General features: G+C 36.7%; 1 protein-coding gene across 3 annotated transcripts in view; it reads left to right on the forward strand.

Moving 5' to 3' along the window:
* rbm26 (RNA binding motif protein 26) overlaps positions 1–13,075 on the forward strand; it is a 128,142-nt gene that overhangs the window by 100,941 nt on the left and 14,126 nt on the right. For all 3 annotated transcript variants that reach the window (XM_059970392.1, XM_059970395.1, XM_059970394.1), the window contains 4 exons: positions 814–981; positions 3,618–3,722; positions 5,625–5,828; positions 8,580–8,666. In XM_059970392.1, coding sequence (XP_059826375.1) covers positions 814–981; positions 3,618–3,722; positions 5,625–5,828; positions 8,580–8,666 — 564 coding nt within the window. The remainder of the gene's footprint in view (positions 1–813; positions 982–3,617; positions 3,723–5,624; positions 5,829–8,579; positions 8,667–13,075) is intronic.

Below are 13,075 nucleotides of genomic sequence, written 5' to 3' on the forward strand. Positions count from 1 at the left end.
ATTCATCATTTTTCCTTTAGCTTTGTATTGGTGCAGCCTGGTTGTTATTCAGCACCATCTTCCATCCATCCTGCTTAGGTATGTTTGCAAATGAGAAATCACACAGGTGCTGAAATCTAAGCAACACACAAAAAATGCTGGAGGAACTCAGCAGGTCAGGTACCATCTGTGGGGGGAGAAAAGCACAGTTGATGTTTTGGGCCGAAACCCTTCGGCAGGATAGTCCAATACGTCGACTGTACTTTTTTCCATGGATGCTTCCTGGCCTGCTGAGTTCCTTCAGCAATTTTTAGGTATGCTTGCAATCATTTTGTTTCATCTGTAGTTGTAACACATTCAGATCTTCATATTAATCTCAAATGTCTGAGTTATCTGTAATTTTTACCTTTAATCGGCCATTGTCGTAGATATCAAAAAACACAGCCCTGTTGCAATTCAACTGGTAACTAATCATTAAGGAAGCATTGTTGGTAGATAAGCATTTTAGTCCTTTTCAGCGTGTGTTTTTTTAAAATATCCGTAACAACTTCTAAAAGGCATCACGTTGCTAATGGGCTTCTGCTGTACTCAGATTCTGGGTTTTCCAGTTTTCTCCATTTACTTATCTATTACTATTGCAGCAAAGTGGTCCAGCACAGTTGTTTTTCGCTGTATTTTCTGTTTGTGTCATGCAATTAAAGTTGTGCATTGGTTTTTCAAAACCTTGAATGAATACACACAAGTCTTGCTTAATTAGCAAAAATGTTGTTTATGTCTGAGAAAATAGTGCTTAGACTTCTTTGTCGCTCTTTGACGTTCTGAATCCATGTTTAGATCTTGATATCAAAGCTTGAAAAAAACAAAAAAATGAAATTGGAAGATAAAGCAGAGATCATGAAAACATTGCAGACATTAACTAAGACTATCACCAAGCTACAAGATGAACTGAAAGCAAGTGGAACAAGCTCGAATCTTCCGAAAACAATTAAAACCAAAGCTCAGGTATGGTATTTAATCATTCATTTTCAGCAAACCATGCTTTATCTGAAAAGTTTCCTGAAAAAAGTGAACAATGTTAATAAAAGCTTAATCTCAAAATTTTGTTTCTTTTGGATACTGAAAAACAATTGCGAGCTGAGGCCTCCGTCTGAAGAGTTGACCATGAATATTGTGTTCTAGCTGACTAGATATGCAAGCCTGGGCAGTGTGATTTGGAGAGCGAGCTGTTGCTTGTGTAGCAAGCTCCCCCTCTCCCCACATCTGATGAACCCAAAGGAACGACAGAGACTGATGCAGTTTGGTACCAGCAGTGTCGCAGGAGTTGCCAGTCAGAATTGAACTCAATGTAGGACTGCCTTAGAGACTCCAGCTCTGGATTTTTCCCTTGGAGTATACTCCAGAAGCCTTACCCATGAGTGGTTATAGCTGCAAGGCAGCAGAGGTTTGAGATACGAGTTTTCCTTCTGAGATGAGCTGCCAATCATAGCTGATGAGCCCCATCTGCCGAAGTGACTGGTTTTAAAGCACCAGTAACCTGCCGTTGCCCCTTCTCCTGACAGCAGAAATGTTTATGCCGAGCTTAGCTAAGCCACACATGAAGGCCAGGAGCTGGACTTGGTTGTCAAGAGGCTATTTGAAGTGAACGCTTTTGGGAGCTTGATCCCATTGCCATCCCTGGCTATAACAAGAACCAATTAAAAAGAATAAAATAATACAAGCCAGTAGACAAAATAAGTACTTGGATATACAACAATGGGCTAGATGATCTGGGATCTAAACCTACAAAACAAGCTTGCTGTCCACAGTGCTTACCATCCAATGCTAACCTGTTGCAAAAGGCCAGCCAAAAGTTTGCAGTTGGCAACCGTCTCATCTGAAGATGCTTTTTGTCAACTTGCTACTTTTGAGCTCTTCCTACCGTAGGTGGTCAAACTTTTAAAATTGCTCAGATAGACTTAAAATTGTTCCGATAATTAAATTTGCTTTAAAAAAAAAAGACAAAACATCATGGAAGTACTAGGTATTAATTAAAATCTTTATAATGAAGTATTTTTTAAGATTTTCTTTTTTATTTAACATGGCTTACCCATGGAAGAAAATGAGTCTAACTTTTCATTCTAACCATCCTTGGCTTATAGCTGAAGATGCTGGATTCCTGGAACTTTGCCTTTTTGATTATGTCTAGCTACTGGATCCAGTTGGACATCCAGTTTTGCCGGCAGACAGCCTGTGTCCAACTTCACGTTTTAGTGTGCAGTCACGTAAAGTGGAGATGAGGTGAAAGAATCTTGATGATAACCAGTAGTTCTCCATGGAACAGCCGAAGTAAAGTTAAAAGTAAATTCAAACTTCAAAGTAAATGTGTAATCAAAGTACATATATGTCACTATATACAACCCTGAGGTTTATTTTCTTACACACTCAATAAATCTGTAAAATAATAACCAGTAACAATCACTGAAAGACAGCACCAGCTTGGGCATTCACTAATGTGCAGAAGATGACATACTGTCCAAATACTATAAGAAAGAAGTAATAATAAGTAAGCAATAAATATGGAAACAGATGATGAGTCCTTGAAAGTGAGACCATTGGTTATGGGAATATTTCAGTGAAGAGGCAAGTGAAATGATCTCTTTTGGTTCAAGAGCTTGCTTGTTCAGGGGTAGCAACTGTTCTTGAACCTGGTGGCATGAGTCCTGATGCTCCTGTATCTTCCCGATGACAACAGCAAGAAGAGAGTATGTCCTGGGTGGTGGGATGATGGATGCTGCTTTCCTGCAATGGCATTTCATGTGAATGTGCTCAGTCGTGGGGAGGGCTTTATCCCTGACAGACTGACCATATCTGTAACTTTTTGTAGGATTTTCTGTTCAAGGGCGTTGGTGTTTCCGTACCAGGCTGTAATGCAACCAGTCAGTACACATATATAAGTCTGTCAGTTTTACATGTCATGCCAAATCTTTGCAAACTTCTAAGGAACTGGAGGCATTGCGGTGCTTTCTTCATAATTGCACTCATGTGCTGGACCCAGGACAGGTCCTCTGAAGTAATAACACTAAGGAATTTAAAAGTGCTGGCCTACTTTACTTCTGATACTTCATTGAGGACTGGCTCATGGACCTCTTGTACATGACTTTTTCCTGAAGTCAATAATCAGCTCCTTGGTCTTGCTGACATTGAGTAAGAGAGGTTACTGTTAAGTGAAGTCTGTATGACCCTGCTCTTCCATTTACATCTTGCTCCAGTCCAACTTATTCCTGTTGTTAATGTTATTTACCCTGTTTTTCCCCCCTCATTTTGAATATGTTTGTTGCAGTTACACCAACTGCCCAAACTCACTTTCTTTTTTCCTCCGTGTTTTTTTTGTTTTGAGTTGTTATTTTTTCCCTGGTTTGAACTAAGTTGTCCATTTTGCTGTCTACTAGTAAAGTTCTCAGTCCAAATTGGTTATCTGAAGTGGAAATCAGTTTCACTCTCCCCCTCCACCCAATTTCTTTTCCCAACAGACCTAAGCTTAATTAATTTTTGCATAGCTTTTGAGGAAGTGACATTGGTTTGAGAATCTTGCTTCCATGTTGATTTGCAGCAGTCACCTGATAGCCAGCTTTACACAAATACTGATTTTTATTAAATAGATGCAAAGAGAACTACTAGACACTGAACTGGACTTGTATAAGAAAGTGCAAGCTGGAGAAGATATCACTGAACTACGAAAGAAATATAATGAACTTCAATTAGAGGTAAAACAAGTGTAACAATTTGAAGTTTAACAAGCTTTTAAGTTCTTTCTGGCAACTAAATCCATCTCAATTTGCTTTATTTTGCAAAGTTTTTTTTTCCTTCTTTGTATAAAAATTTAGTTAGTCCACCTTTGGAGTATTCTGTGCAGTTCTGGTCGATGCATTACCAAAGAGCTTTGGAGAGGGTGTCGAAGGCCTAGGTTGAAGTATATTAGCTATAAGGAGAGGTTTGACAAACCTGAATTATTTTCTCTGGAGTATCAGAGGCTGAGGGGTGGCCTGATTGAAGTATATAAAATTATGATGGGCACAGATGAGGTAGATGATCTTTTCCCCAGAGTGGATATGTCAGATATTCTGGGGCATAGGCTTAAGGTTTGGGGAGAATGTTTTTAAGGAAATCTGCGATTCAGACCTTTTTCACAGAGGAAATTGTAGATGTCAGGAATCTACTGTAGGAGAAGTGATGCATACAGATAGGATAGCAGCATTTTAAATAGAAGCATTCCATTGGATGCATGAACACGAGGAATAAAGGGATATAGACTATGGGCAGGTAGGTAGGATTACTTAGATTGGTATTGCGCTTGGTGTAGATGTGTATAGAAGGGGTTCTTCCTGTGCTGTACTGTTGTGTCTTGTAAATTGTATTTAAATATTTACTGCTTTTACATAATTGATCATGTTCTTGTTTTAGGGGGAAAGCACACTTTCCAGCTGTGGTCACATAAAAATAGCAAATATATTATTGAGAATTTATTGCCAGAGCTTTTTAATATTATTATTTTTCGTAAAGGAAATCCGGTTTTCAGTGACTGTTTGTGCATCCAGTATTCCTAATTTAAAAAAAGAATCTTTTTGCATTATGGTTTGCTTTTCTCTTCATGGTTTTACTTTCCTCAGGATTTGAGCTAAGTTTAGGCTTCTGAAATAAAACTTGCAATATTTACCTTCATGTTTCCAGTGTAATCTCTGCTGACCTTACTCGATGCAAGGCTATTCATTATACTTCTGCTATTTTCAACTTGAGGACAAAGTCAAACTGATCCAAAAAGAAAAAAAAACAAGAACTGTGTTGCAATAATATTAATTTACAGAGGATGGCAGCATTGCATGCTAGTTTAATATAGTCAGCAAACCAGATGGCAGCATTGCATGCTAGCTTAATATACTCAACAAACCACATAGTGGTTCCTTTCTATTGTATATCTTCTAATGGCCAGCCTACTGTTCCACTTAACATTTTGTATTTCAAAAGTGGACACTACTGTAGAATAATTATAAGTTGTTAGTGATAAAGTTCTGACAACTTTCCTCAGAATGGAAGCTGAGTATGCTTCCTCTGGTGAAGGATTAAGAACCAAGTATACTCTTAGTGAATTATTTACCACTTGAAGCTGAGAAGGGGTTTAGAGACAAAACATTGCAGAACATTGGTATCTGGAGCATGAGATTAACTATTGGAGGAAGTCGGTGGATATGACATCGTCCATGGAGGCTGAAGGATAGTCGATATTTTGGGTCATGCTCTTACATCAGAACTGAATTAATGTCGAGGATAAAGTAAACCAGCAAGTATCTTTTGGCAATGATGAATGATCTTGGTTCTGATGCAGTCTTGGACTTGAATCGTTAATCCCTGGCCTGAATATTTCCAGCATTTTCTGTTTTTTAGATTTCTGCATGCGCAGTATTTTTGATTTTTCAGTGCCAACCAATTTGATTTGAAACACTGGCCATTTTGGTGTTTATTGAAGTTAGTTACTTTATCCTTGCTACACTCTCAATGACAGATTCAAAGATTTTACTTTTCAAGGAAAATGAGATTGAGTTTTCTGTTAGTAATTTTCATTTAGCATGTAAAAGGAATCAGCATGTCATATGTGTGCATTTGTGTTTCAGGCTGCCAAACGAGGGATCCTTTCCTCTGTTCGTGGGAGAGGGCATAACACCAGAGGCCGAGGCGGGCACAGGGGTAGAGGCAGGGGACATCGTGGCCGAGGTCGGAGTCTGCCTTTTCACTCAGTAGTTGACCATCGTCCAAAGTCATTGGATATCTCTGGGTTTTCAGAAGGGGACCAAGATGAAGTCCTGCCACATTTTGCAGTAAGTATAATTGTAAATTTATCAACTTGACAGATTTTGTAGGGTCATTCAACAGGATATTAGATCTTGACCACTGCCAGGTTTGCTCTGTCAGCTTCCAAATAGGAACATAAAAATGCACCATTTATTAATGCAAAGTTTCTGCACCATTGAATGCATGTATTCTGAGTATCTTCAATTTCTTTGAGTACATTTGTTAAATGAATACTTCAGGGTACAACTTTGACCTAGCTGATACTTAGTTACAAAGCTTGCAAAGAAAGACAAGCAGACTGGATTGTGTTTAAGTTTTGATACCATGTCAATGATGTCTAACCTACCTTGCCATTCTCCTTCCATATCTCTACCCAGTGCAGCATGCTTTGATAAGAAAATTTTCCCTCTCATCTGTTATTACTGCCTTTGGGATCTTTGCTTCAAATCTATCAAATCTGTTAAAATCAAAAAATGGTTTATAATTCTGAAATACCATTATGATTTCCATTAAGATAACTATTATCCAAAAATATCAGTGAAATACCATTACCTTGTCATGTAAACATGCCTACATCTAAATTATTCCTCAGTTGAGTATCATTCCTGCAGATGCCTCAAGAACATACTAATTTTGCTTCGATGTTATTAACTTTGCTCTTATGTAAACAGTAGCAGCTTTGAAAGCTAAAATTAATGCATAGTAGAGAGGATTTCCTATTTACTTTATTCTATCCATTAAGTAACCCTTTTGTGATCCGTTTGAGATTTCATGAATCCTTCTGAAATGCCTTGACCCAGGAAGTCAAATTTTTCTAGTAACATTTTTAAAACTTTAATTCCTTACAGTTTCTTTTTAGAATGGTTTTATCTTTTAAAAGTAGAATTGAATAACAATTTTTCTTTGAGAATAATTGAAAATGTCATTTTGTTCGGTAATTGACTTTCATCAATCTCAAATGGGCTGAAGTTTTGTTGATAAGTACTGTGCTTTTTGTTAATACTAATTGGGCATTCTGTTTCTCTTGGGCATGGTTTCACATTTACCTGTTTCCAAGTCAATATGTGTGGTTTCCAGAGTAGTATACCAAATATAACATATTTGATATTTGAAGTACTAGATTTTTTGTCATCCGGAGTTAGGGGATAAATAAATGCATGGATGTGACATGCATTCAGAATTTTATTGACATCAGATGTGTCCCAGCAGTAAGTGTCAGGAATATTTGTGAAGGAAGAGGGAAGTTTAAAACGTGCTAAGTACAAAAGAATTTTGAACTGACTTGAAATTGGTCTTGGGCTTTGTTTACGCAGACGATACCAGTTTTCAAAGAATATACTACCAGTCATAGAGCTATAGAGCATAGAAAACAAGCTCTGTGCTTACCAAGTATCAACTTCTATCTATCTATATCCCTCCTATTTCTTTACTAATCATGAACTTGTACAGATGTCTTAAATATCATTATTGTACCAATCTCTACACTTTCTCTGGCAATTTGTTCCATTTGTTTTATTTTGTTCTTTATATTATGTATTGCATGGTACTGCTGCCGCTAAATTAACAAATTTCACAATGTATGTCGCTGATTCTGATATATACACAGCACACTCAGTGTGGGAGGCAAAAAGTTGCCCTTTTAAATCTTTCCCTACTCGCATTAAACTTTTGCCCTCTTGTTTTGGACTTCCATATCTGGGGACAAAGACTAGCCTGGTTATCTATGCCCCTCTGGATCACCTCTCGGGTTTCTGTAATCTGGAGATAGACAGTAGACAATAGGAGCAGGAGTAGGCCGTTCGGCCCTTCGAGTGAGCACTGCCAGTCAATGTGATCTTGGCTGATCATCCACAATCAGTACCCCGTTCCTGCCTTCTCCCTATAGAGATGGGGGTAATGATACTAACCGATCCAGCCCCACTTTGTAACTCAAGCCTTCCACTCAGTATCATCTCCTTAAATTTTTTAGTACCATTTCCAATTTAATTGCAACATCTCAAATTTTTTCATACCATGTCCAGTTTAATTGCAGGATCCTCTGGTGAGCTTTAACATCCTTTTGGTTGCAGCAAATGAAGTAACACAGTTTAAACTTAAGCACTGATGTGACAATATTTTATAATTGTTATTTGTATTTAACAATTGTATATATCATATTTAATAATTTTAGATACTGTATTTCCTTAATACATAGTTACTTAATCTTAAGTTAAGAGCGGCATTAATTTTGGAATGCTCTGTAAATGTAGCTTACTTGGTGAGTCAAATGGAGCTCCTGAATGTTAAACATGCATGGTTCTGCAGAAAGCAATAAAATGGTGCAATGTTTTATGAATAGCTTTGCTATGCCACTGTATCCATTTAGACACATCTTCTGTCATTTCTTCAACCAGTGAGTTTCATGACAAACTACCACCCATGGATTCTGCATATTTTTTGCATTTCACTTTTTTCTGTGTTTTCTGTTGTGGAATCGTATTACAAAAAAATAGTTAATTGAATGGGTTGTATCTAAGTTGCAACACAAACTATATTGTAACATGTCCCTTTTACAAAATTAGAAAGGCATATATTTTCAGGGTCTATAGTTTTTAAATATTTTGGGATCTTGTTTAAATATGTCTTTTTGCTGTACACAGGAATGTTTCAGATTATCCAGCTGCATTTTTTTTAAATTTCCAGTTCAGTACATTCCTTTTGGTTAATTAAGCTTGAAAGTTTAATTATAAAATACTGAAACTTCTTAGATTTTTTAAGAAAACTCTTTCTCTTTCAAGCAATTTGGTGAAATTGAGGATTGTCAAATTGATGATGGTTCTTGTCATGCAATCATCACATACAAGACCAGGGCGGAAGCAGAAGCTGTAAGTAAATACTTTCCATTTCATAAACGTGCTTTAACAATGTGAGCATTCATACACTTATAAAAGAAAAAGTTACTTCTTCACAAGCTGTGTAGGAAACAAATCTAATTTCAGCGACCCTTAACATTCTTGCCATTGTGTGACCTGCACAGAGAGTTCACAGGCTTGTGGCTTACAGCTGTTCCACAACTGGCATTGATTACCACCATTTCATTGGTTGAAAAAGATGGAGATTTTGAACTTTAATTAAATATGTGGATCACTTCATGTAATATTCTACATTAATATTTTTCAACATCTGAGCATGTCAAGGTGGCAGTGTCTCTCAGTGGTTGGGAGTGAAGGGCAAAGGAAAGCTAAAACCATAAATACTTTTTTTTTAGTTTGGCAGTATAATAATTTATTCTGCCAAGTGTTTTTACATAGTTATATGCTATTGAATACACCCACAGTATAAAGTGGCTGCATTGCAATAGAAAAATATCTATGCCCCGGGAAAATTTAGTTTAACTTTATTCTGCTAAAGATCCAGTCTTAGAAGTACATCTACTTTTAAATGCAACTGTAGCTGCTGAAATTTATGTCTAGTTTAAATGTTAAAATTTATAACAAGGGTTAGTAATATTACATAATTCACATAAAAATGTCATTGAAGAAGTAATTGTTCCTACAATTCTCATTATGCTTATATCCGCATTATGTGATAAATCTTGTAACTCTGGTTTCTTTGTTAAGCTACTAATGTGTTCATATTTGTTTACATTTGTTATTTCAATGTTTTAATGTAATTGTTTCAGTGTATTTTTAAATACAAATGTTAAATGATTATTTACTGTGCCACATGTTCTAGTTATGGCAGAAGTTCAATATATAGTTTTGTGGCATGTTGGCTGGCTTTATAATTAGTGGTTAGCTTTCTTACTGCAGGGAGGCATTAGTATATTTTTGCTTTTCACTTTTATAACTTAGGTTAGGATAGGTTTATTTACTGTTTTTTTTTTAATTAGTTAAATTTAATGTGCTGTCTTTGAAACCTTAACTATTTCATACTGATTTATAATAGGCAAAGAGTCAAGTATTAGTATTATTAAATTCCTTTGCTTATTTAAAAAAAAAATTTTTTTTTCCTCAGTGGAGGTGTAGTCTTGTGAACAAATAGACTGTTGTTCAACTTAATTTATCTGGAATTTATATATATTTTCAGAAATGAGTCACACTTCTGAAGCTCCTTTGTGGACAAATCAAAACTTTTCTCCTCTTTATCTATAATAAAGTAGTCCATTGCTTTTATCCAGTCATTCACTTGTATTGAAGAAAGGCCATGGAAAATCTGGATGTTAATGTTAATAAAGACCTGAATATTTAATCTCATGCTTTCACTTAATCCACATTATCCTTGCTCCTGCTGAAAATTATATCTCTGTTTTTGTAATACTTATAATGGTCCTGAAAAGGGGTCTTGGCCGGAAATGTTGACTATTTCCTCTTTTCCATAGATGCTGCCTGGCCTGCTGAGTGCATTGTTCTGGATTTCTAGATTGTATTTTGTTTCCAAAATTGACTTCCATGTCTCTCACTTGTTCCCTGATCTGCATCCTGTGACTCCTAAGCTCTTTTGACTCCTTTCAATATGTTATGTTGAAATGTTTTTTTTCTTAAATCAGTCCATAAGCTTATTCCATTCCATCTAAATAAGCTTTTGGTATTTTGTGTGTCTGTATTTTGGTTTCCAACGTCTTATTCTTAATATTGCTGTTGGTCGAAGATTCTTGAGCCACCTTTATATTACCCTACACTTTTGACTGCATCCTCTTCTTTTCTCTATTTATGTGCCTTTTCAGTTCTGATCTCAACTTTATTGATTTAAGTTTCAACTCTTCCTTGTAACTAAATGTTTTTTCCATTGTTTATTTTCTTTTTCATCCTTCCCTAGCTTTCCTTCAGGAAATTTCCAAATTGAAAGTTTAGAAAAAGTATTACAATTAACTGGCATAGTGTCCCACATAAACAAATGAATCCTGGCTATTTTCTTGATCAGTTTTTGTTCTTTAAGGGTTGTCCCAAATAAACAACTGCCCCAGATAACTAATAGTCCAATTATATAGAATCCATTCATATTTCATATTCATATAATTTCATATAATGAAATTCAGAGTATGCTCGAAGCTCTTCTGCAAAAATAGAAGGTGGTGCAGGAAGGATAATGCAGCTGGCCCAGGAGTAATTGAGAAGATGAACCTGCCAGATGAATCACTATCTTAAGCACCTGTGCCCACTCTTGTTTTCTACACCTGTTGTCTGAGAGAAAATGGAAGCTCTTTTTAATAAGATAAAAAAGTACATGTAAAGGCTAAAGCACTGTAAAGTGTTTGAGAAGCCATGGAGGGAGCTTCCATGAGGTTGCACTGGTACTTGTCCATTTGGAGCTAACCTAAAAATTACAGAATTTCAAATGCAGTATTTTCCACCACAAAAACAGGAAATGCTAAAAACACTCAACAGGTCATGCAGCATCTGTGGAGAGGAAAAAGACCCTCCAGTACTGTAGAAAAGAACAAGAATTGTTTTACATTGCAGAGAAGGTGAAGGGAGGGACGGATGAGTCAATGGGAATGTCTGTGATAAGTTGAGGACAGGGTTGCTGTAGGAATTGTTTTTTTTAAAAATGGGAATGATTAAATAGCAGTCAGGAGGGGTGAGATGAGTTTGGAAAAACTTGAGTCAGTATCATGATTGGATGACTTAACAGTGGAAACAACCAATAGAATCCAAAATTAAATTACTAGAAGTTGGAGATTTGATCATCGGTTCTGCTTTGTGTCCAAATGGAGGATGAAGTTCCTTTCCTCAACTTTGCTTGGCCTTGCTATAACAGTGAGGAGACCAGAACTAGATTAGAGTGGGATGGAATATGAAAATGGCAGGGGATTCTGTCTTAGCCTTCAGACTGTGAATGCAAGTGATTCATGAAGTGGTAGTTCAGTCTGCATGTGTTTCTCCACTGAAGAGACCATTTGTGGACACCAACTACAGTGATGCAATTGATTGGCTGCATCATCTGGAAAGACTAGGTCCCTGGATAGCGACAAAAAAAGTGAAATGACAGGTGTTAATTTGCTGCCATTGCACGGGAAAGTTTTGCATGATGGGCGTACTTGTTGGGTATGGGAAAACCAGTGGGGGAGTTATGAAGGGTAGAGTTACATGGGGTTAAGTGGAAATATGAGAGTTACTTTAAAAAGTTGAATAAATCATTCACTAAAATTATATCATGGGATTTTTTTTCAATGCAAAAACACTTTTACAAAATTGATTAACTTTATTCAATATTCAACAAATTGGTGTAATTTGTACCTGAATTACTGATTGCGTCCGTAATGAATACTTTACTCCCTGGGGTATTCTGCCTTGAAGTTGGGTTGAGTTAAAGAAACTGAGTGGCAAGGGGTGGGAGTGGAACAGAAGATTGAAGTATTTTACAAATGGAAGATCAGGGTAAGTTTGAGGAACCACACCAGAATTCAACGGATACCTGGATGTTAAAGTAAGGTTGCTCCCGGAAAGTGATGGACAAAGATGAGCAAAGATTTTATTGAATAATGAAGCAGGCATGAAGATCATGAAAGATTTTTATTTGTCATGTCAAATATTAAGTGCCCAGTAAAACGATGCTGTTTCTTGAAATGGGTGTCCCTGATGGGATTGGTACACTATTGTTGTGCCTGCCTTTTTTTTAAATTCTGAAGTCCAGGGCACTATTCTGCTTGACTAGATTTTTCATTCTTCAGACACCCCCTATGTTTTCTTTGGTTTCTAGAATCAGGCTTATTATCATTGATATATGTTGTGAAATGTACTGTTTTGTAGCAGCGGTACAGTGCAAATACATAAAAGATTACTATAAGTTCCAGTAAGAACTATAAAAATGCAAAACGAGAGAAAAATAGTGAAGTATTGTTCACGAACAATTCAGAGATCTGACAGAGGGGAAGAAAATGTTCATAAAAAGTTGAGTGTGCATCTTTATTCTCCTGTACTTACTCCCTGATGGTAGTAATTAGAAGAGAGTATGTCTTGGATGATGAAGATCCTTAATAATGGATGCCGCCTTCTTGAGACATTGCTTTTTGAAGATATAAATGGTGGGGAGGTAACACCCGTGATGAAGCTAGCTGAGTTAACAACCCTCTGCAGCCTATGTACGATCTTGTACATTGGATGCTTGTACTGGACAGCAATGAAACCAGTCAGAAGGCTCTCAGGAGTACACCTGTGGAAATTTGCTAGTCTTTGTTGACATACCAAATCTCCTCAAAAAGTATAACTGCTAGTTGGTGTGCCTTCTTCGTAATTACATCAATATGTAGTGCCCCAGAATAGATCCTCTGAGATGTTGATGCCCAAGAACT

This window comes from Hypanus sabinus, chromosome 5, assembly GCF_030144855.1.
Source record: "Hypanus sabinus isolate sHypSab1 chromosome 5, sHypSab1.hap1, whole genome shotgun sequence".
Classification (NCBI taxonomy): Eukaryota; Metazoa; Chordata; class Chondrichthyes; order Myliobatiformes; family Dasyatidae; genus Hypanus; species Hypanus sabinus.